This window comes from Anopheles stephensi, chromosome 3 (assembly GCF_013141755.1).
Source record: "Anopheles stephensi strain Indian chromosome 3, UCI_ANSTEP_V1.0, whole genome shotgun sequence".
Taxonomy (NCBI): Eukaryota; Metazoa; Arthropoda; class Insecta; order Diptera; family Culicidae; genus Anopheles; species Anopheles stephensi.
The window spans coordinates 8,147,086-8,169,185 of NC_050203.1; the positions used below are offsets into that span (position 1 = coordinate 8,147,086).

At 49.6% G+C, this 22,100-nt stretch overlaps 6 protein-coding genes across 8 annotated transcripts; 1 reads left to right on the forward strand and 5 right to left on the reverse strand.

Moving 5' to 3' along the window:
- Nucleotides 1-34: 34 nt before the first annotated feature.
- Nucleotides 35-10,288, reverse strand: LOC118514435. The gene is made up of 2 exons (XM_036061335.1): nucleotides 8,776-10,288; nucleotides 35-4,297 (listed from the first exon to the last, which is right to left on the reverse strand). The coding sequence occupies exons 1-2, from the start codon at nucleotides 9,739-9,741 to the stop codon at nucleotides 35-37; spliced, it is 5,229 nt and encodes a 1,742-aa protein (XP_035917228.1). The 5' UTR covers nucleotides 9,742-10,288.
- LOC118510511 lies at nucleotides 4,368-10,220 on the reverse strand. Of its 2 annotated transcripts, XM_036052422.1 has the most exons (3): nucleotides 10,171-10,220; nucleotides 8,951-8,954; nucleotides 4,368-6,197 (listed from the first exon to the last, which is right to left on the reverse strand). In XM_036052422.1, exon 3 carries the CDS (start codon nucleotides 5,935-5,937, stop codon nucleotides 4,513-4,515), a length of 1,425 nt encoding a protein of 474 aa, XP_035908315.1. In that variant the 5' UTR covers nucleotides 5,938-6,197; nucleotides 8,951-8,954; nucleotides 10,171-10,220; the 3' UTR covers nucleotides 4,368-4,512. The 2 variants fall into 2 exon arrangements, with proteins under 2 accessions (XP_035908315.1, XP_035908314.1); XM_036052421.1 differs by lacking the exons at nucleotides 8,951-8,954; nucleotides 10,171-10,220 and adding an exon at nucleotides 7,534-8,219 and having other exon boundaries at nucleotides 4,368-6,879.
- Nucleotides 10,289-10,450: 162 nt separating the features above from the next.
- Nucleotides 10,451-11,555, forward strand: LOC118514438 (protein SCO1 homolog, mitochondrial-like). Its single transcript, XM_036061340.1, has 2 exons — nucleotides 10,451-11,212; nucleotides 11,535-11,555. The coding sequence occupies exons 1-2, from the start codon at nucleotides 10,559-10,561 to the stop codon at nucleotides 11,553-11,555; spliced, it is 675 nt and encodes a 224-aa protein (XP_035917233.1). The 5' UTR covers nucleotides 10,451-10,558.
- LOC118510508 lies at nucleotides 11,422-15,354 on the reverse strand. The gene is made up of 2 exons (XM_036052417.1): nucleotides 14,671-15,354; nucleotides 11,422-14,016 (listed from the first exon to the last, which is right to left on the reverse strand). Exons 1-2 carry the CDS (start codon nucleotides 14,818-14,820, stop codon nucleotides 11,650-11,652), a joined length of 2,517 nt encoding a protein of 838 aa, XP_035908310.1. The 5' UTR covers nucleotides 14,821-15,354; the 3' UTR covers nucleotides 11,422-11,649.
- LOC118514439 lies at nucleotides 15,068-21,903 on the reverse strand. Its single transcript, XM_036061341.1, has 3 exons — nucleotides 20,391-21,903; nucleotides 15,304-15,912; nucleotides 15,068-15,190 (listed from the first exon to the last, which is right to left on the reverse strand). The coding sequence occupies exons 1-3, from the start codon at nucleotides 21,354-21,356 to the stop codon at nucleotides 15,068-15,070; spliced, it is 1,698 nt and encodes a 565-aa protein (XP_035917234.1). The 5' UTR covers nucleotides 21,357-21,903.
- LOC118510510 lies at nucleotides 15,983-21,835 on the reverse strand. 2 transcript variants are annotated; one of them, XM_036052420.1, is made up of 3 exons: nucleotides 21,786-21,835; nucleotides 20,566-20,569; nucleotides 15,983-17,812 (listed from the first exon to the last, which is right to left on the reverse strand). In XM_036052420.1, exon 3 carries the CDS (start codon nucleotides 17,550-17,552, stop codon nucleotides 16,128-16,130), a length of 1,425 nt encoding a protein of 474 aa, XP_035908313.1. In that variant the 5' UTR covers nucleotides 17,553-17,812; nucleotides 20,566-20,569; nucleotides 21,786-21,835; the 3' UTR covers nucleotides 15,983-16,127. The 2 variants fall into 2 exon arrangements, with proteins under 2 accessions (XP_035908313.1, XP_035908312.1); XM_036052419.1 differs by lacking the exons at nucleotides 20,566-20,569; nucleotides 21,786-21,835 and adding an exon at nucleotides 19,149-19,834 and having other exon boundaries at nucleotides 15,983-18,494.
- Nucleotides 21,904-22,100: the final 197 nt, after the last annotated feature.

Below are 22,100 nucleotides of genomic sequence, written 5' to 3' on the forward strand. Positions count from 1 at the left end.
GTTTACTATTTCCCACGTGTATCCTTCTTCCGCTCTAACCTCTCTGTTCGATTGGATTGGGTAGTAACGCGATTCTGCTGACGGCTCGAACAATTTCTTTTCCTGTGCCCACTCGTAAAGTTACTACTCTCACTACACCGTCCTTTCCTGGGTGCAAAGCTGTTATTCGCCCTTTTGGCCAAACTGCAGGTGGGGTATTGTCTTCTTTCACGATCACTAATTGGTTCACTTCTAGCTTCACCGGTGTATTGTTCGCGTGCTTTGCCCTGGCCTGTAGCTGCTGTAGATATTCTGGGTACCTCCGTGCCCAAATCTCTTGCATCTGCCTTTGCACTAATTGGTACTCCTTCAAACGGTTCGGAGAAATCTTGCTAAGATCTACTTGTGGTACCGCCTGCATGCTACTCCCTATCAAGAAATGGCCCGGGGTTAGTGCTTCCAAATCTGTTGGCTCATCTGATATTGGTATCAATGGACGCGAATTTAAACAAAGCTCAACTTGTGCCAGAAGGGTAAGCATATTTTCTTGCGTCACACTTCTAACTCCTATCGTCTTTAACAGATGCCTTTTAGCGGACTTAACTGCCGCTTCCCAAAGTCCTCCAAAATGAGGCGCACGCGGGGGGATAAACTTCCATACCAGTTCGTTCTCTGCGCACCAATCAAAGATCGCTCTCCTATCACCCTCATCGATTTTCAGCATCCTATAGATGCGATGCAACTCGTGTGCCGCGCCCTTGAACGTCGTTGCATTGTCCGAATGCAATTCGGCTACTTTACCACGTCTCGCGACAAAGCGACGTAGTGCTGATAGGAAAGCAGTCGATGTGAGATCACTCACCAGCTCGATATGGACTGCCCTTGTCGCGAAACATACGAATATCGCGATGTATGCCTTCGTTGGGCTTCGGTTGCGGACGGTCGACTTTAACAAAAACGGCCCACAGTAGTCGACGCCGCTGACGGCAAACGGTCGCGTTGGTGTCACTCGTGACTTAGGCAAATCAGCTACCGCCTGTTTCACCAGCGTTGGCTTGTTCCGAAAGCATGTGTGGCATCGATGGTACACGCTCTTTGCTAAGTTTCGGCCCCCAATCAACCAAAACTTCTGCCGGATTGTTGCTAACATGAATTGTGGCCCCGCGTGCATCTTTTGATGATGAGTGTTCTCGACCAGTAGTGTCGACAGCCGATGTGATGCAGCGAGGACAATCGGATGTTTGGTTGACTCTGGTATGTTGGCGTTACCAAGCCGGCCACCGACGCGTAACACACCCTTTGGGTCGAGGTATGGAGACAACCACTTTAGTCTCGACCTTCCGCTCACCAGCTTTCCTCGTTTCAGGTCGTCCATCTCCTCCGCAAACGAATCATGTTGTGCCCGTTGACACAACCTCAGTTCCGCATCCTGCAACTCCGCCGCTGTAAGCGGTGGAACGGAACTCAATAGCGTCTTCATGTCCGTATTCCGCTTGACGCTGTTGATCGACGTTGACTTGCTCGCCCTGAGGTTGGAGAGGATTCGCAAGCAATAAGCAACAACCCTTCGCAACTTGCCGTACGAGGAATAACGTGCGAAAAGTGTGTTGCTAAAGTCACACGTCGTAGAGGTGATGACTATTTTGGACACCGCTAACCGCTCCTCGATGTCCGTCTCGTTCTCTTTCGCGAGTACTGGTTCCACCGGCCACTCTTCCTGTCCGTAGGACAACCAACGTGGCCCCTGCCACCATCGCTCGCACTGCAGTAACTCTTCGGGCCTCAACCCGCGCGATATATCATCCGCCGGGTTATCGCTACCAGGAACATGACGCCAGCATGAAATTCGGGTCTCCTCTTGTATTTGCGCCACCCTGTTGGCGACGAACGGCTTCCATCGACGAGGTGATGATTTGAGCCAATGCATGACGGTCATGGAATCTGTCCAACAGATAACCGTCGACGATGAAACGTTGAGTGCTCGAATCACCTTCTGGAACAGGTGTACTGCTAGCCGTGCTGCACACAGTTCTAATCTGGCGATGGAATGTGTGTTTGAGAGGGACACCACCTTGGACTTAGCCGCTAGCAATCTAACCGTAGAGCCCCGTGTCGAATCCGAGCGTACGTAACAACATGCTCCATAGGCTCCTTGAGATGCATCCGCGAAGAGATGCAGCTGCAGCCTTTCCGGATTGCTATGTGCCACCAATCGAGGTACTCGCAGTTCGCGTAACACATAGAGCGTTGAGTGGAACCTCCTCCACTCTTCCTGAATCTCCGCTGGTAGCGGACGATTCCAGTCCAGCGTCTTCCCCTCGTGCTTCAATCCCCATAGGCGTTGCAGGAACATCTTGGCGAGTATCACCGTTGGTCCCAACAGACCAAGAGGATCGAAGATTCTGGCCGTGTATGATAACACCAGGCATCGTGTCAGCTCTTCTGCAGGGGTTGGCAAATCCACCCGAAACCGAAACATATCGTTGGATGGTTCCCAAACCAAGCCCAGTGTTGAGACTGCTTGGTCTTCTTGCCAGTCTAGAACTGATTTGATGGCCAAATCGGCGCTTGAAACACCATCAAGCGCAGCCGGTATGTTCGACGCCCATTTCTTTAGTGAGAAGCCCGCTGATTCCAACATCGATGATATCTGTTTACGTGTCTCGATGGCTTCTGAAACACTTGCTGCACCAGTCAGCAAGTCATCCACATAAAAATCATGCAGAACCGGGTCTACGGCTTTGGGGTACTCCTGTTTGTTGTCATGCGCAATTTGTTGCAACGTACGAGTGGCCAAGAACGGAGCTGATGCGGTACCGTAGGTCACCGTTTGTAGCTCATACGTTGCTATTGGTTCGGTTGAACGTTCCCGATATCGAATGCGTAGCAGTTTTCGATCTTTATCATAATGCAGGATCTGCCTGTACATCTTCTCCACGTCTGCCACTAATGCGACAGAATGCTTCCTGAATCGCAAGATGATTGTGAGCAGATCATCTTGTACCGTTGGGCCAATGAGTAAGGTGTCGTTCAAGGAGTAGCCCGATGTTGTTTTGCAGGATGCATCGAAAACAACACGAACCTTGGTTGAAGAACTCGACTCCTTAATCACGGCATGATGAGGGATGTAGCAGTGCGGCTCACTATCGTCGACAGGTTCGGTGAGTTTCACCATGTGTCCCAACTGCTCGTATTCTACCATGAACCTTTTATACTCCTTTTCCATTACAGGATTGGCCTTTAGCCGCCGTTCAACTCCCAACAAACGCCGATCTGCTATATCCCTTGACAAACCCAGGACTTTCTCCGGTTTGGCATTTCGCGGCAACGACACGACATAGCGACCTTGAGCATTTCGCGTAGTCGTGGAAGCATAATACTTGTCACACAGGTCTTCTTCCAAAGACAACGCAGGGCCTTCTAAAATGCTCTCAGCCTCCCAGAACCGTTGTAGCGAAGCTGCAATGTCACCTTCATTGGTTGCCAGGTGACACAACCGCAAATTGGGCCCAGAACAACGGGAAGTATTCCCAGAGATCGCCCATCCAAACGGTGTCTCCAACAACCATGGTTTTCCTTCGCCCAGTGACCGCTTCCTTCCAGTATGTAGTTCCCAAAATGTATCACCGCCAATAACCACATCTACCTTTCCGGGGACGTGGAAAGTAGGATCAGCCAATTTTATATTCGGGAGGAACCACGACTCTACGTTTATCGGTGTGGTTGGAAGATCTGCCGACGGAGTCTTTAGTACAAGAAATTCCATTGTTGTAGAGAAGTCAGCCCCTTTCGATTGAACGGCCGCTGTAATGGAACCCTTGACGTGCTGCATGTGTTGCCCTATACCAGATATGGCAACGTCTACCTTTGACAACGGTGTTAGCAATCGCTGCGCCATGGTTTCGGAAACGAAATTGCACATCGATCCCGAATCGAGAAGTGCCCGCGCATCATACGTGTTGCCGTGATCATCCACGAGCTGGAGAAGGACCGTTTCCAGAAGAACCATTTCCTCATCGGATTGCGCAGCCATGGTCACCGCTGAATTCACATGTAGTAGTGAATGGTGTCGTGCCTTGCACGTAGTGCACCGGTACGACGAGCGGCAATCCCTCACTTGGTGATGACGATTCAGGCAATTCCAACACAGCCGTTCTCGTGTTGCGATTTCCCGCCGTTGGGGTACGTCCTTATTTGCGAATTCCGGACAAGCCCGCAAATGGTGAGCCTCCGTGCAACCAAAAATGCACGGTGGTTGTGGTGGCTGTGGCGCTGACATATGCGGTATTGCTCTTCCTGCCGTCGCTGTGTTACCCACCAACCTTGGTCTATGTTCGAATATTTTTTTGCTACGCGAATTTCATGCAAATTAATTAATCATACTAATTATCCAAATTCAACATTCCGGCCACCAAAAGAGAATTCTTTTAAATGCATGAAACTATGTGATCGACGTGTAAACTTAACTTGACTTGACGCTCCAAATGTCAACAACTGTTGTTTACTATTTCGCACGTGTATCCTTCTTCCGCTCTAACCTCTCTGTTCGATTGGATTGGGTAGTAACGCGATTCTACTGACGGCTCGAACAATTTCTTTTCCTGTGCCCACTCGTAAAGTTACTACTCTCACTACACCGTCCTTTCCTGGGTGCAAAGCTGTTATTCGCCCTTTTGGCCAAACTGCAGGTGGGGTATTGTCTTCTTTCACGATCACTAATTGGTTCACTTCTAGCTTCACCGGTGTATTGTTCGCGTGCTTTGCCCTGGCCTGTAGCTGCTGTAGATATTCTGGGTACCACCGTGCCCAAATCTCTTGCATCTGCCTTTGCACTAATTGGTACTCCTTCAAACGGTTCGGAGAAATCTTGCTAAGATCTACTTGTGGTACCGCCTGCATGCTACTCCCTATCAAGAAATGGCCCGGGGTTAGTGCTTCCAAATCTGTTGGCTCATCTGATATTGGTATCAATGGACGCGAATTTAAACAAAGCTCAACTTGTGCCAGAAGGGTAAGCATATTTTCTTGCGTCACACTTCTAACTCCTATCGTCTTTAACAGATGCCTTTTAGCGGACTTAACTGCCGCTTCCCAAAGTCCTCCAAAATGAGGCGCACGCGGGGGGATAAACTTCCATACCAGTTCGTTCTCTGCGCACCAATCAAAGATCGCTCTCCTATCACCCTCATCGATTTTCAGCATCCTATAGATGCGATGCAACTCGTGTGCCGCGCCCTTGAACGTCGTTGCATTGTCCGAATGCAATTCGGCTACTTTACCACGTCTCGCGACAAAGCGACGTAGTGCTGATAGGAAAGCAGTCGATGTGAGATCACTCACCAGCTCGATATGGACTGCCCTTGTCGCGAAACATACGAATATCGCGATGTATGCCTTCGTTGGGCTTCGGTTGCGGACGGTCGACTTTAACAAAAACGGCCCACAGTAGTCGACGCCGCTGACGGCAAACGGTCGCGTTGGTGTCACTCGTGACTTAGGCAAATCAGCTACCGCCTGTTTCACCAGCGTTGGCTTGTTCCGAAAGCATGTGTGGCATCGATGGTACACGCTCTTTGCTAAGTTTCGGCCCCCAATCAACCAAAACTTCTGCCGGATTGTTGCTAACATGAATTGTGGCCCCGCGTGCATCTTTTGATGATGAGTGTTCTCGACCAGTAGTGTCGACAGCCGATGTGATGCAGCGAGGACAATCGGATGTTTGGTTGACTCTGGTATGTTGGCGTTACCAAGCCGGCCACCGACGCGTAACACACCCTTTGGGTCGAGGTATGGAGACAACCACTTTAGTCTCGACCTTCCGCTCACCAGCTTTCCTCGTTTCAGGTCGTCCATCTCCTCCGCAAACGAATCATGTTGTGCCCGTTGACACAACCTCAGTTCCGCATCCTGCAACTCCGCCGCTGTAAGCGGTGGAACGGAACTCAATAGCGTCTTCATGTCCGTATTCCGCTTGACGCTGTTGATCGACGTTGACTTGCTCGCCCTGAGGTTGGAGAGGATTCGCAAGCAATAAGCAACAACCCTTCGCAACTTGCCGTACGAGGAATAACGTGCGAAAAGTGTGTTGCTAAAGTCACACGTCGTAGAGGTGATGACTATTTTGGACACCGCTAACCGCTCCTCGATGTCCGTCTCGTTCTCTTTCGCGAGTACTGGTTCCACCGGCCACTCTTCCTGTCCGTAGGACAACCAACGTGGCCCCTGCCACCATCGCTCGCACTGCAGTAACTCTTCGGGCCTCAACCCGCGCGATATATCATCCGCCGGGTTATCGCTACCAGGAACATGACGCCAGCATGAAATTCGGGTCTCCTCTTGTATTTGCGCCACCCTGTTGGCGACGAACGGCTTCCATCGACGAGGTGATGATTTGAGCCAATGCATGACGGTCATGGAATCTGTCCAACAGATAACCGTCGACGATGAAACGTTGAGTGCTCGAATCACCTTCTGGAACAGGTGTACTGCTAGCCGTGCTGCACACAGTTCTAATCTGGCGATGGAATGTGTGTTTGAGAGGGACACCACCTTGGACTTAGCCGCTAGCAATCTAACCGTAGAGCCCCGTGTCGAATCCGAGCGTACGTAACAACATGCTCCATAGGCTCCTTGAGATGCATCCGCGAAGAGATGCAGCTGCAGCCTTTCCGGATTGCTATGTGCCACCAATCGAGGTACTCGCAGTTCGCGTAACACATAGAGCGTTGAGTGGAACCTCCTCCACTCTTCCTGAATCTCCGCTGGTAGCGGACGATTCCAGTCCAGCGTCTTCCCCTCGTGCTTCAATCCCCATAGGCGTTGCAGGAACATCTTGGCGAGTATCACCGTTGGTCCCAACAGACCAAGAGGATCGAAGATTCTGGCCGTGTATGATAACACCAGGCATCGTGTCAGCTCTTCTGCAGGGGTTGGCAAATCCACCCGAAACCGAAACATATCGTTGGATGGTTCCCAAACCAAGCCCAGTGTTGAGACTGCTTGGTCTTCTTGCCAGTCTAGAACTGATTTGATGGCCAAATCGGCGCTTGGAACACCATCAAGCGCAGCCGGTATGTTCGACGCCCATTTCTTTAGTGAGAAGCCCGCTGATTCCAACATCGATGATATCTGTTTACGTGTTTCGATGGCTTCTGAAACACTTGCTGCACCAGTCAGCAAGTCATCCACATAAAAATCATGCAGAACCGGGTCTACGGCTTTGGGGTACTCCTGTTTGTTGTCATGCGCGATTTGTTGCAACGTACGAGTGGCCAAGAACGGAGCTGATGCAGTACCGTAGGTCACCGTTTGTAGCTCATACGTTGCTATTGGTTCGGTTGAACGTTCCCGATATCGAATGCGTAGCAGTTTTCGATCTTTATCATAATGCAGGATCTGCCTGTACATCTTCTCCACGTCTGCCACTAATGCGACAGAATGCTTCCTGAATCGCAAGATGATTGTGAGCAGATCATCTTGTACCGTTGGGCCAATGAGTAAGGTGTCGTTCAAGGAGTAGCCCGATGTTGTTTTGCAGGATGCATCGAAAACAACACGAACCTTGGTTGAAGAACTCGACTCCTTAATCACGGCATGATGAGGGATGTAGCAGTGCGGCTCACTATCGTCGACAGGTTCGGTGAGTTTCACCATGTGTCCCAACTGCTCGTATTCTACCATGAACCTTTTATACTCCTTTTCCATTACAGGATTGGCCTTTAGCCGCCGTTCAACTCCCAACAAACGCCGATCTGCTATATCCCTTGACAAACCCAGGACTTTCTCCGGTTTGGCATTTCGCGGCAACGACACGACATAGCGACCTTGAGCATTTCGCGTAGTCGTGGAAGCATAATACTTGTCACACAGGTCTTCTTCCAAAGACAACGCAGGGCCTTCTAAAATGCTCTCAGCCTCCCAGAACCGTTGTAGCGAAGCTGCAATGTCACCTTCATTGGTTGCCAGGTGACACAACCGCAAATTGGGCCCAGAACAACGGGAAGTATTCCCAGAGATCGCCCATCCAAACGGTGTCTCCAACAACCATGGTTTTCCTTCGCCCAGTGACCGCTTCCTTCCAGTATGTAGTTCCCAAAATGTATCACCGCCAATAACCACATCTACCTTTCCGGGGACGTGGAAAGTAGGATCAGCCAATTTTATATTCGGGAGGAACCACGACTCTACGTTTATCGGTGTGGTTGGAAGATCTGCCGACGGAGTCTTTAGTACAAGAAATTCCATTGTTGTAGAGAAGTCAGCCCCTTTCGATTGAACGGCCGCTGTAATGGAACCCTTGACGTGCTGCATGTGTTGCCCTATACCAGATATGGCAACGTCTACCTTTGACAACGGTGTTAGCAATCGCTGCGCCATGGTTTCGGAAACGAAATTGCACATCGATCCCGAATCGAGAAGTGCCCGCGCATCATACGTGTTGCCGTGATCATCCACGAGCTGGAGAAGGACCGTTTCCAGAAGAACCATTTCCTCATCGGATTGCGCAGCCATGGTCACCGCTGAATTCACATGTAGTAGTGAATGGTGTCGTGCCTTGCACGTAGTGCACCGGTACGACGAGCGGCAATCCCTCACTTGGTGATGACGATTCAGGCAATTCCAACACAGCCGTTCTCGTGTTGCGATTTCCCGCCGTTGGGGTACGTCCTTATTTGCGAATTCCGGACAAGCCCGCAAATGGTGAGCCTCCGTGCAACCAAAAATGCACGGTGGTTGTGGTGGCTGTGGCGCTGACATATGCGGTATTGCTCTTCCTGCCGTCGCTGTGTTACCCACCAACCTTGGTCTATGTTCGAATATTTTTTTGCTACCGGCCACCATTCTCGTATTTAGTTCAGTATGGGAAAACTCACGCGTTGACTTAAGGATTCGGACACGACTATGAAGGAAATCTACTAACTCCTTGTACTTATCTTTCGTGTGCTGTGCTGAATGGTTTTCCCAAGCCAAGATGGTCGCCGTGTCCAGTTTCATCAGCAAGAGGTTGGCGAGCGGCGTATCCCAGTACTCAACGGGCTCGTCGAGTTTCTTCAGCCCGTTCACGTGCCGCGTGAATTCATCCACGAGCTGCGCCAATTCATCCACCCTTTCACGGCTCACTGTCGGTAGGTGATGAATCTTCCGGTAGTACTCGCGAACAAGCGTACGCGGGTTGTCGTATCGCTTCAGCAAGGCAGTCCACGTCACGTCGTAATTATCTGCTGTTAAGGTGGTATGCTCGAAGAGCAATCCAGCATCACCCTTTAACGACGACAGCAGATATTGCAGCTTCATGATGTTAGGAATGTCCGCGGAAGAATCAATCATAGCTACAAATCGGTCCCGGAAAGTAAGCCACTTGGTAGAATCACCATCAAACGTAGGTAATTCGATTTTCGGCAGACGCACATTCACAGCACTCGATCGTCCCGTAGTATTCATCGTTGAATTCGCGATCAACACCGAATCACTCACACCCGGGTTCGAGGGTTGCCTTCGTAGAAGGAAACCCTTCACGCGTCGGTAACGCGTGTCCATTTCGCAACGTTCCGCCACATACGTTTCCGCCCCATCCTCATCTAGCTCCGAAACTTTCGCGCTTGCCTGGAGAAAATCTTCGTAATACCTTTCCAGCTGGTCTAGACACACTGATACTTCACTCACTCTATCATCGGTATATTCACTGGTGAACTGTTCCACGGTTTTAATTAGCTCGGCAGCTTGGCGTTTTTTCAGTTGAAACGCTTTTAATTGTTTCGCCATTTTCTCTTTGAATTTTTGGCGCGTAGGATAATCTCACTGTAACTTGGATGCAACTTGTACGCAAAACCAAATTTCGAATGGCGCAAATTTGAAAACGCAATGGGTGTCGTTGCAGTTATGGGTGCCAAATTTGAAATGGCGTGGGTGGCGTCGGTTTTCTTACGCGTTCCGATCGAACTACACACTCGCTTTTCTGTTCCTTGTTCGTGACACGATGTAATCTTCACGAACACTTCACAAACGTCTCCTTTGCCCGTGATAGCGGGGCAACCAAAGGAAATGAAAAACACAACGGGTTTAAACGGAGAAATATCACACTTTGAATCACCACTGTACATAAACGGTACGTAGTGCCGTTTATTCCCAAATCTGTGAACACGTAGTGTCCTGCTGCAAGTTTCACTGCACGTAATGCTTCCTTTCACCGATCCGGTTCGAAGGACCAAATGTATAAATTACACCGGTCGTGAAGGGAGGAAACTTGTGATATTTGGGAATTTCTAAAACTGGAGCGGATAATTGAATATGTGTTATGCGTTTGGAAGTTGCTTTTGTAATGTTTATTCAACCGTCAGATTTGTACATAATTCAATTACTCTAGTTCACTTTTCTTACATTGGCGTCTGGTTTATACTCTCTGCTCGTAGTGTTGTCAAGTGTTTCATGGAATCTAACCGTAGAGCCCCGTGTCGAATCCGAGCGTACGTAACAACATTGCCGGCTCGAAGAAAACAGTGCAAAGTAATTACACAAATTGTTTAAATGTGTGTAAATATTTAGTGCCGTACAAAAAACTGCATTTCTAGGGTGCATCAACATGTCGAACATGCTGCTAAGATTTTCCTGCCGAAGTTTACGCGAGATGAGTGGGAGTGCCGGATTGTTCGGAAGCGCCGGAACAAAACTCGCCACCACCAATCAGGTCCGGTTGCCCAAACATGCGTCCATGGTGAGCCGGTTTCAGCACACAACGCGCCAGTCCGATCCCATGAAGGGCAAAGGTCCGATCACGTGGAAAAGTTTCGCATTTATTGCCACCGCCGGTATCGGGGTGCTCGGGTTCATGTGGTACGTGAAGGACGAGAAGGAGCAGGCACTGATGCGGGAACGGAAGCGCCAGCTGGGCAAGGCAGCCATCGGCGGCAAGTGGGATCTAATCGACTCCGAGGGCAATCCGCGCAAATCGGCTGACTTTGCTGGCAAATGGTTGCTGATCTACTTTGGCTTCACGCACTGTCCCGACATCTGCCCGGACGAGCTGGAGAAGATGGCGGCCGTGGTTGACAATCTGGAGAAGGAAAAGGATGCGGAACCGGTGCAGCCGATATTCATCACAGTCGATCCGCAGCGTGACACCAAAGAGATTGTGGGCAAGTACGTGAAGGAGTTTTCGCCGAAGCTGCTCGGTCTTACGGGAACGGTGGAACAGGTGGCGCAGGTATGTCGAGCATTCCGGGTATACTTTAATCCGGTTCGAAGGACCAAATGTATAAATTACACCGGTCGTGAAGGGAGGAAACTTGTGATATTTGGGAATTTCTAAAACTGTAGCGGATAATTGAATATGTGTTATGCGTTTGGAAGTTGCTTTTGTAATGTTTATTCAACCGTCAGATTTGTACATAATTCAATTACTCTAGTTCACTTTTCTTACATTGGCGTCTGGTTTATACTCTCTGCTCGTAGTGTTGTCAAGTGTTGTTTATTTTTCATGCAATAACAATTCAAAATATTTTCATGCAAATTAATTAATTATACTAATTATCCAAATTCAACATTCCGGCCACCAAAAGAGAATTCTTTTAAATGCATGAAACTATGTGATCGACGTGTAAACTTAACTTGACTTGACGCTCCAAATGTCAACAACTGTTGTTTACTATTTCCCACGTGTATCCTTCTTCCGCTCTAACCTCTCTGTTCGATTGGATTGGGTAGTAACGCGATTCTGCTGACGGCTCGAACAATTTCTTTTCCTGTGCCCACTCGTAAAGTTACTACTCTCACTACACCGTCCTTTCCTGGGTGCAAAGCTGTTATTCGCCCTTTTGGCCAAACTGCAGGTGGGGTATTGTCTTCTTTCACGATCACTAATTGGTTCACTTCTAGCTTCACCGGTGTATTGTTCGCGTGCTTTGCCCTGGCCTGTAGCTGCTGTAGATATTCTGGGTACCACCGTGCCCAAATCTCTTGCATCTGCCTTTGCACTAATTGGTACTCCTTCAAACGGTTCGGAGAAATCTTGCTAAGATCTACTTGTGGTACCGCCTGCATGCTACTCCCTATCAAGAAATGGCCCGGGGTTAGTGCTTCCAAATCTGTTGGCTCATCTGATATTGGTATCAATGGACGCGAATTTAAACAAAGCTCAACTTGTGCCAGAAGGGTAAGCATATTTTCTTGCGTCACACTTCTAACTCCTATCGTCTTTAACAGATGCCTTTTAGCGGACTTAACTGCCGCTTCCCAAAGTCCTCCAAAATGAGGCGCACGCGGGGGGATAAACTTCCATACCAGTTCGTTCTCTGCGCACCAATCAAAGATCGCTCTCCTATCACCCTCATCGATTTTCAGCATCCTATAGATGCGATGCAACTCGTGTGCCGCGCCCTTGAACGTCGTTGCATTGTCCGAATGCAATTCGGCTACTTTACCACGTCTCGCGACAAAGCGACGTAGTGCTGATAGGAAAGCAGTCGATGTGAGATCACTCACCAGCTCGATATGGACTGCCCTTGTCGCGAAACATACGAATATCGCGATGTATGCCTTCGTTGGGCTTCGGTTGCGGACGGTCGACTTTAACAAAAACGGCCCACAGTAGTCGACGCCGCTGACGGCAAACGGTCGCGTTGGTGTCACTCGTGACTTAGGCAAATCAGCTACCGCCTGTTTCACCAGCGTTGGCTTGTTCCGAAAGCATGTGTGGCATCGATGGTACACGCTCTTTGCTAAGTTTCGGCCCCCAATCAACCAAAACTTCTGCCGGATTGTTGCTAACATGAATTGTGGCCCCGCGTGCATCTTTTGATGATGAGTGTTCTCGACCAGTAGTGTCGACAGCCGATGTGATGCAGCGAGGACAATCGGATGTTTGGTTGACTCTGGTATGTTGGCGTTACCAAGCCGGCCACCGACGCGTAACACACCCTTTGGGTCGAGGTATGGAGACAACCACTTTAGTCTCGACCTTCCGCTCACCAGCTTTCCTCGTTTCAGGTCGTCCATCTCCTCCGCAAACGAATCATGTTGTGCCCGTTGACACAACCTCAGTTCCGCATCCTGCAACTCCGCCGCTGTAAGCGGTGGAACGGAACTCAATAGCGTCTTCATGTCCGTATTCCGCTTGACGCTGTTGATCGACGTTGACTTGCTCGCCCTGAGGTTGGAGAGGATTCGCAAGCAATAAGCAACAACCCTTCGCAACTTGCCGTACGAGGAATAACGTGCGAAAAGTGTGTTGCTAAAGTCACACGTCGTAGAGGTGATGACTATTTTGGACACCGCTAACCGCTCCTCGATGTCCGTCTCGTTCTCTTTCGCGAGTACTGGTTCCACCGGCCACTCTTCCTGTCCGTAGGACAACCAACGTGGCCCCTGCCACCATCGCTCGCACTGCAGTAACTCTTCGGGCCTCAACCCGCGCGATATATCATCCGCCGGGTTATCGCTACCAGGAACATGACGCCAGCATGAAATTCGGGTCTCCTCTTGTATTTGCGCCACCCTGTTGGCGACGAACGGCTTCCATCGACGAGGTGATGATTTGAGCCAATGCATGACGGTCATGGAATCTGTCCAACAGATAACCGTCGACGATGAAACGTTGAGTGCTCGAATCACCTTCTGGAACAGGTGTACTGCTAGCCGTGCTGCACACAGTTCTAATCTGGCGATGGAATGTGTGTTTGAGAGGGACACCACCTTGGACTTAGCCGCTAGCAATCTAACCGTAGAGCCCCGTGTCGAATCCGAGCGTACGTAACAACATGCTCCATAGGCTCCTTGAGATGCATCCGCGAAGAGATGCAGCTGCAGCCTTTCCGGATTGCTATGTGCCACCAATCGAGGTACTCGCAGTTCGCGTAACACATAGAGCGTTGAGTGGAACCTCCTCCACTCTTCCTGAATCTCCGCTGGTAGCGGACGATTCCAGTCCAGCGTCTTCCCCTCGTGCTTCAATCCCCATAGGCGTTGCAGGAACATCTTGGCGAGTATCACCGTTGGTCCCAACAGACCAAGAGGATCGAAGATTCTGGCCGTGTATGATAACACCAGGCATCGTGTCAGCTCTTCTGCAGGGGTTGGCAAATCCACCCGAAACCGAAACATATCGTTGGATGGTTCCCAAACCAAGCCCAGTGTTGAGACTGCTTGGTCTTCTTGCCAGTCTAGAACTGATTTGATGGCCAAATCGGCGCTTGAAACACCATCAAGCGCAGCCGGTATGTTCGACGCCCATTTCTTTAGTGAGAAGCCCGCTGATTCCAACATCGATGATATCTGTTTACGTGTCTCGATGGCTTCTGAAACACTTGCTGCACCAGTCAGCAAGTCATCCACATAAAAATCATGCAGAACCGGGTCTACGGCTTTGGGGTACTCCTGTTTGTTGTCATGCGCAATTTGTTGCAACGTACGAGTGGCCAAGAACGGAGCTGATGCGGTACCGTAGGTCACCGTTTGTAGCTCATACGTTGCTATTGGTTCGGTTGAACGTTCCCGATATCGAATGCGTAGCAGTTTTCGATCTTTATCATAATGCAGGATCTGCCTGTACATCTTCTCCACGTCTGCCACTAATGCGACAGAATGCTTCCTGAATCGCAAGATGATTGTGAGCAGATCATCTTGTACCGTTGGGCCAATGAGTAAGGTGTCGTTCAAGGAGTAGCCCGATGTTGTTTTGCAGGATGCATCGAAAACAACACGAACCTTGGTTGAAGAACTCGACTCCTTAATCACGGCATGATGAGGGATGTAGCAGTGCGGCTCACTATCGTCGACAGGTTCGGTGAGTTTCACCATGTGTCCCAACTGCTCGTATTCTACCATGAACCTTTTATACTCCTTTTCCATTACAGGATTGGCCTTTAGCCGCCGTTCAACTCCCAACAAACGCCGATCTGCTATATCCCTTGACAAACCCAGGACTTTCTCCGGTTTGGCATTTCGCGGCAACGACACGACATAGCGACCTTGAGCATTTCGCGTAGTCGTGGAAGCATAATACTTGTCACACAGGTCTTCTTCCAAAGACAACGCAGGGCCTTCTAAAATGCTCTCAGCCTCCCAGAACCGTTGTAGCGAAGCTGCAATGTCACCTTCATTGGTTGCCAGGTGACACAACCGCAAATTGGGCCCAGAACAACGGGAAGTATTCCCAGAGATCGCCCATCCAAACGGTGTCTCCAACAACCATGGTTTTCCTTCGCCCAGTGACCGCTTCCTTCCAGTATGTAGTTCCCAAAATGTATCACCGCCAATAACCACATCTACCTTTCCGGGGACGTGGAAAGTAGGATCAGCCAATTTTATATTCGGGAGGAACCACGACTCTACGTTTATCGGTGTGGTTGGAAGATCTGCCGACGGAGTCTTTAGTACAAGAAATTCCATTGTTGTAGAGAAGTCAGCCCCTTTCGATTGAACGGCCGCTGTAATGGAACCCTTGACGTGCTGCATGTGTTGCCCTATACCAGATATGGCAACGTCTACCTTTGACAACGGTGTTAGCAATCGCTGCGCCATGGTTTCGGAAACGAAATTGCACATCGATCCCGAATCGAGAAGTGCCCGCGCATCATACGTGTTGCCGTGATCATCCACGAGCTGGAGAAGGACCGTTTCCAGAAGAACCATTTCCTCATCGGATTGCGCAGCCATGGTCACCGCTGAATTCACATGTAGTAGTGAATGGTGTCGTGCCTTGCACGTAGTGCACCGGTACGACGAGCGGCAATCCCTCACTTGGTGATGACGATTCAGGCAATTCCAACACAGCCGTTCTCGTGTTGCGATTTCCCGCCGTTGGGGTACGTCCTTATTTGCGAATTCCGGACAAGCCCGCAAATGGTGAGCCTCCGTGCAACCAAAAATGCACGGTGGTTGTGGTGGCTGTGGCGCTGACATATGCGGTATTGCTCTTCCTGCCGTCGCTGTGTTACCCACCAACCTTGGTCTATGTTCGAATATTTTTTTGCTACGCGAATTTCATGCAAATTAATTAATCATACTAATTATCCAAATTCAACATTCCGGCCACCAAAAGAGAATTCTTTTAAATGCATGAAACTATGTGATCGACGTGTAAACTTAACTTGACTTGACGCTCCAAATGTCAACAACTGTTGTTTACTATTTCGCACGTGTATCCTTCTTCCGCTCTAACCTCTCTGTTCGATTGGATTGGGTAGTAACGCGATTCTACTGACGGCTCGAACAATTTCTTTTCCTGTGCCCACTCGTAAAGTTACTACTCTCACTACACCGTCCTTTCCTGGGTGCAAAGCTGTTATTCGCCCTTTTGGCCAAACTGCAGGTGGGGTATTGTCTTCTTTCACGATCACTAATTGGTTCACTTCTAGCTTCACCGGTGTATTGTTCGCGTGCTTTGCCCTGGCCTGTAGCTGCTGTAGATATTCTGGGTACCACCGTGCCCAAATCTCTTGCATCTGCCTTTGCACTAATTGGTACTCCTTCAAACGGTTCGGAGAAATCTTGCTAAGATCTACTTGTGGTACCGCCTGCATGCTACTCCCTATCAAGAAATGGCCCGGGGTTAGTGCTTCCAAATCTGTTGGCTCATCTGATATTGGTATCAATGGACGCGAATTTAAACAAAGCTCAACTTGTGCCAGAAGGGTAAGCATATTTTCTTGCGTCACACTTCTAACTCCTATCGTCTTTAACAGATGCCTTTTAGCGGACTTAACTGCCGCTTCCCAAAGTCCTCCAAAATGAGGCGCACGCGGGGGGATAAACTTCCATACCAGTTCGTTCTCTGCGCACCAATCAAAGATCGCTCTCCTATCACCCTCATCGATTTTCAGCATCCTATAGATGCGATGCAACTCGTGTGCCGCGCCCTTGAACGTCGTTGCATTGTCCGAATGCAATTCGGCTACTTTACCACGTCTCGCGACAAAGCGACGTAGTGCTGATAGGAAAGCAGTCGATGTGAGATCACTCACCAGCTCGATATGGACTGCCCTTGTCGCGAAACATACGAATATCGCGATGTATGCCTTCGTTGGGCTTCGGTTGCGGACGGTCGACTTTAACAAAAACGGCCCACAGTAGTCGACGCCGCTGACGGCAAACGGTCGCGTTGGTGTCACTCGTGACTTAGGCAAATCAGCTACCGCCTGTTTCACCAGCGTTGGCTTGTTCCGAAAGCATGTGTGGCATCGATGGTACACGCTCTTTGCTAAGTTTCGGCCCCCAATCAACCAAAACTTCTGCCGGATTGTTGCTAACATGAATTGTGGCCCCGCGTGCATCTTTTGATGATGAGTGTTCTCGACCAGTAGTGTCGACAGCCGATGTGATGCAGCGAGGACAATCGGATGTTTGGTTGACTCTGGTATGTTGGCGTTACCAAGCCGGCCACCGACGCGTAACACACCCTTTGGGTCGAGGTATGGAGACAACCACTTTAGTCTCGACCTTCCGCTCACCAGCTTTCCTCGTTTCAGGTCGTCCATCTCCTCCGCAAACGAATCATGTTGTGCCCGTTGACACAACCTCAGTTCCGCATCCTGCAACTCCGCCGCTGTAAGCGGTGGAACGGAACTCAATAGCGTCTTCATGTCCGTATTCCGCTTGACGCTGTTGATCGACGTTGACTTGCTCGCCCTGAGGTTGGAGAGGATTCGCAAGCAATAAGCAACAACCCTTCGCAACTTGCCGTACGAGGAATAACGTGCGAAAAGTGTGTTGCTAAAGTCACACGTCGTAGAGGTGATGACTATTTTGGACACCGCTAACCGCTCCTCGATGTCCGTCTCGTTCTCTTTCGCGAGTACTGGTTCCACCGGCCACTCTTCCTGTCCGTAGGACAACCAACGTGGCCCCTGCCACCATCGCTCGCACTGCAGTAACTCTTCGGGCCTCAACCCGCGCGATATATCATCCGCCGGGTTATCGCTACCAGGAACATGACGCCAGCATGAAATTCGGGTCTCCTCTTGTATTTGCGCCACCCTGTTGGCGACGAACGGCTTCCATCGACGAGGTGATGATTTGAGCCAATGCATGACGGTCATGGAATCTGTCCAACAGATAACCGTCGACGATGAAACGTTGAGTGCTCGAATCACCTTCTGGAACAGGTGTACTGCTAGCCGTGCTGCACACAGTTCTAATCTGGCGATGGAATGTGTGTTTGAGAGGGACACCACCTTGGACTTAGCCGCTAGCAATCTAACCGTAGAGCCCCGTGTCGAATCCGAGCGTACGTAACAACATGCTCCATAGGCTCCTTGAGATGCATCCGCGAAGAGATGCAGCTGCAGCCTTTCCGGATTGCTATGTGCCACCAATCGAGGTACTCGCAGTTCGCGTAACACATAGAGCGTTGAGTGGAACCTCCTCCACTCTTCCTGAATCTCCGCTGGTAGCGGACGATTCCAGTCCAGCGTCTTCCCCTCGTGCTTCAATCCCCATAGGCGTTGCAGGAACATCTTGGCGAGTATCACCGTTGGTCCCAACAGACCAAGAGGATCGAAGATTCTGGCCGTGTATGATAACACCAGGCATCGTGTCAGCTCTTCTGCAGGGGTTGGCAAATCCACCCGAAACCGAAACATATCGTTGGATGGTTCCCAAACCAAGCCCAGTGTTGAGACTGCTTGGTCTTCTTGCCAGTCTAGAACTGATTTGATGGCCAAATCGGCGCTTGGAACACCATCAAGCGCAGCCGGTATGTTCGACGCCCATTTCTTTAGTGAGAAGCCCGCTGATTCCAACATCGATGATATCTGTTTACGTGTTTCGATGGCTTCTGAAACACTTGCTGCACCAGTCAGCAAGTCATCCACATAAAAATCATGCAGAACCGGGTCTACGGCTTTGGGGTACTCCTGTTTGTTGTCATGCGCGATTTGTTGCAACGTACGAGTGGCCAAGAACGGAGCTGATGCAGTACCGTAGGTCACCGTTTGTAGCTCATACGTTGCTATTGGTTCGGTTGAACGTTCCCGATATCGAATGCGTAGCAGTTTTCGATCTTTATCATAATGCAGGATCTGCCTGTACATCTTCTCCACGTCTGCCACTAATGCGACAGAATGCTTCCTGAATCGCAAGATGATTGTGAGCAGATCATCTTGTACCGTTGGGCCAATGAGTAAGGTGTCGTTCAAGGAGTAGCCCGATGTTGTTTTGCAGGATGCATCGAAAACAACACGAACCTTGGTTGAAGAACTCGACTCCTTAATCACGGCATGATGAGGGATGTAGCAGTGCGGCTCACTATCGTCGACAGGTTCGGTGAGTTTCACCATGTGTCCCAACTGCTCGTATTCTACCATGAACCTTTTATACTCCTTTTCCATTACAGGATTGGCCTTTAGCCGCCGTTCAACTCCCAACAAACGCCGATCTGCTATATCCCTTGACAAACCCAGGACTTTCTCCGGTTTGGCATTTCGCGGCAACGACACGACATAGCGACCTTGAGCATTTCGCGTAGTCGTGGAAGCATAATACTTGTCACACAGGTCTTCTTCCAAAGACAACGCAGGGCCTTCTAAAATGCTCTCAGCCTCCCAGAACCGTTGTAGCGAAGCTGCAATGTCACCTTCATTGGTTGCCAGGTGACACAACCGCAAATTGGGCCCAGAACAACGGGAAGTATTCCCAGAGATCGCCCATCCAAACGGTGTCTCCAACAACCATGGTTTTCCTTCGCCCAGTGACCGCTTCCTTCCAGTATGTAGTTCCCAAAATGTATCACCGCCAATAACCACATCTACCTTTCCGGGGACGTGGAAAGTAGGATCAGCCAATTTTATATTCGGGAGGAACCACGACTCTACGTTTATCGGTGTGGTTGGAAGATCTGCCGACGGAGTCTTTAGTACAAGAAATTCCATTGTTGTAGAGAAGTCAGCCCCTTTCGATTGAACGGCCGCTGTAATGGAACCCTTGACGTGCTGCATGTGTTGCCCTATACCAGATATGGCAACGTCTACCTTTGACAACGGTGTTAGCAATCGCTGCGCCATGGTTTCGGAAACGAAATTGCACATCGATCCCGAATCGAGAAGTGCCCGCGCATCATACGTGTTGCCGTGATCATCCACGAGCTGGAGAAGGACCGTTTCCAGAAGAACCATTTCCTCATCGGATTGCGCAGCCATGGTCACCGCTGAATTCACATGTAGTAGTGAATGGTGTCGTGCCTTGCACGTAGTGCACCGGTACGACGAGCGGCAATCCCTCACTTGGTGATGACGATTCAGGCAATTCCAACACAGCCGTTCTCGTGTTGCGATTTCCCGCCGTTGGGGTACGTCCTTATTTGCGAATTCCGGACAAGCCCGCAAATGGTGAGCCTCCGTGCAACCAAAAATGCACGGTGGTTGTGGTGGCTGTGGCGCTGACATATGCGGTATTGCTCTTCCTGCCGTCGCTGTGTTACCCACCAACCTTGGTCTATGTTCGAATATTTTTTTGCTACCGGCCACCATTCTCGTATTTAGTTCAGTATGGGAAAACTCACGCGTTGACTTAAGGATTCGGACACGACTATGAAGGAAATCTACTAACTCCTTGTACTTATCTTTCGTGTGCTGTGCTGAATGGTTTTCCCAAGCCAAGATGGTCGCCGTGTCCAGTTTCATCAGCAAGAGGTTGGCGAGCGGCGTATCCCAGTACTCAACGGGCTCGTCGAGTTTCTTCAGCCCGTTCACGTGCCGCGTGAATTCATCCACGAGCTGCGCCAATTCATCCACCCTTTCACGGCTCACTGTCGGTAGGTGATGAATCTTCCGGTAGTACTCGCGAACAAGCGTACGCGGGTTGTCGTATCGCTTCAGCAAGGCAGTCCACGTCACGTCGTAATTATCTGCTGTTAAGGTGGTATGCTCGAAGAGCAATCCAGCATCACCCTTTAACGACGACAGCAGATATTGCAGCTTCATGATGTTAGGAATGTCCGCGGAAGAATCAATCATAGCTACAAATCGGTCCCGGAAAGTAAGCCACTTGGTAGAATCACCATCAAACGTAGGTAATTCGATTTTCGGCAGACGCACATTCACAGCACTCGATCGTCCCGTAGTATTCATCGTTGAATTCGCGATCAACACCGAATCACTCACACCCGGGTTCGAGGGTTGCCTTCGTAGAAGGAAACCCTTCACGCGTCGGTAACGCGTGTCCATTTCGCAACGTTCCGCCACATACGTTTCCGCCCCATCCTCATCTAGCTCCGAAACTTTCGCGCTTGCCTGGAGAAAATCTTCGTAATACCTTTCCAGCTGGTCTAGACACACTGATACTTCACTCACTCTATCATCGGTATATTCACTGGTGAACTGTTCCACGGTTTTAATTAGCTCGGCAGCTTGGCGTTTTTTCAGTTGAAACGCTTTTAATTGTTTCGCCATTTTCTCTTTGAATTTTTGGCGCGTAGGATAATCTCACTGTAACTTGGATGCAACTTGTACGCAAAACCAAATTTCGAATGGCGCAAATTTGAAAACGCAATGGGTGTCGTTGCAGTTATGGGTGCCAAATTTGAAATGGCGTGGGTGGCGTCGGTTTTCTTACGCGTTCCGATCGAACTACACACTCGCTTTTCTGTTCCTTGTTCGTGACACGATGTAATCTTCACGAACACTTCACAAACGTCTCCTTTGCCCGTGATAGCGGGGCAACCAAAGGAAATGAAAAACACAACGGGTTTAAACGGAGAAATATCACACTTTGAATCACCACTGTACATAAACGGTACGTAGTGCCGTTTATTCCCAAATCTGTGAACACGTAGTGTCCTGCTGCAAGTTTCACTGCACGTAATGCTTCCTTTCACCGATCCGGTTCGAAGGACCAAATGTATAAATTACACCGGTCGTGAAGGGAGGAAACTTGTGATATTTGGGAATTTCTAAAACTGGAGCGGATAATTGAATATGTGTTATGCGTTTGGAAGTTGCTTTTGTAATGTTTATTCAACCGTCAGATTTGTACATAATTCAATTACTCTAGTTCACTTTTCTTACATTGGCGTCTGGTTTATACTCTCTGCTCGTAGTGTTGTCAAGTGTTGTTTATTTTTCATGCAATAACAATTCAAAATATTTTCATGCAAATTAATTAATTATACTAATTATCCAAATTCAACAGAGCCC

Coding starts and splice junctions, on each gene's coding strand:
- LOC118510511 (XM_036052421.1), bottom strand. CDS start 7,683: ATGGAAAAGGAGTATAAAAGGTTCATGGTAGAATACGAGCAGTTGGGA. Junction 6,880..7,533: donor GTTCTTCAACCAAGGTTCGT/GTTGTTTTCGAT, acceptor ACACGATGCCTG/GTGTTATCATACACGGCCAG.
- LOC118514435 (XM_036061335.1), bottom strand. CDS start 9,741: ATGGCGAAACAATTAAAAGCGTTTCAACTGAAAAAACGCCAAGCTGCC. Junction 4,298..8,775: donor TCGAACATAGACCAAGGTTG/GTGGGTAACACA, acceptor AGACCAAGGTTG/GTGGGTAACACAGCGACGGC.
- LOC118514438 (XM_036061340.1), top strand. CDS start 10,559: ATGTCGAACATGCTGCTAAGATTTTCCTGCCGAAGTTTACGCGAGATG. Junction 11,213..11,534: donor TCCGGGTATACTTTAATCCG/GTTCGAAGGACC, acceptor GGCCACCAAAAG/AGAATTCTTTTAAATGCATG.
- LOC118510508 (XM_036052417.1), bottom strand. CDS start 14,820: ATGGAAAAGGAGTATAAAAGGTTCATGGTAGAATACGAGCAGTTGGGA. Junction 14,017..14,670: donor GTTCTTCAACCAAGGTTCGT/GTTGTTTTCGAT, acceptor ACACGATGCCTG/GTGTTATCATACACGGCCAG.
- LOC118510510 (XM_036052419.1), bottom strand. CDS start 19,298: ATGGAAAAGGAGTATAAAAGGTTCATGGTAGAATACGAGCAGTTGGGA. Junction 18,495..19,148: donor GTTCTTCAACCAAGGTTCGT/GTTGTTTTCGAT, acceptor ACACGATGCCTG/GTGTTATCATACACGGCCAG.
- LOC118514439 (XM_036061341.1), bottom strand. CDS start 21,356: ATGGCGAAACAATTAAAAGCGTTTCAACTGAAAAAACGCCAAGCTGCC. Junction 15,913..20,390: donor TCGAACATAGACCAAGGTTG/GTGGGTAACACA, acceptor AGACCAAGGTTG/GTGGGTAACACAGCGACGGC. Junction 15,191..15,303: donor TTCCAACCACACCGATAAAC/GTAGAGTCGTGG, acceptor ACATACTGGAAG/GAAGCGGTCACTGGGCGAAG.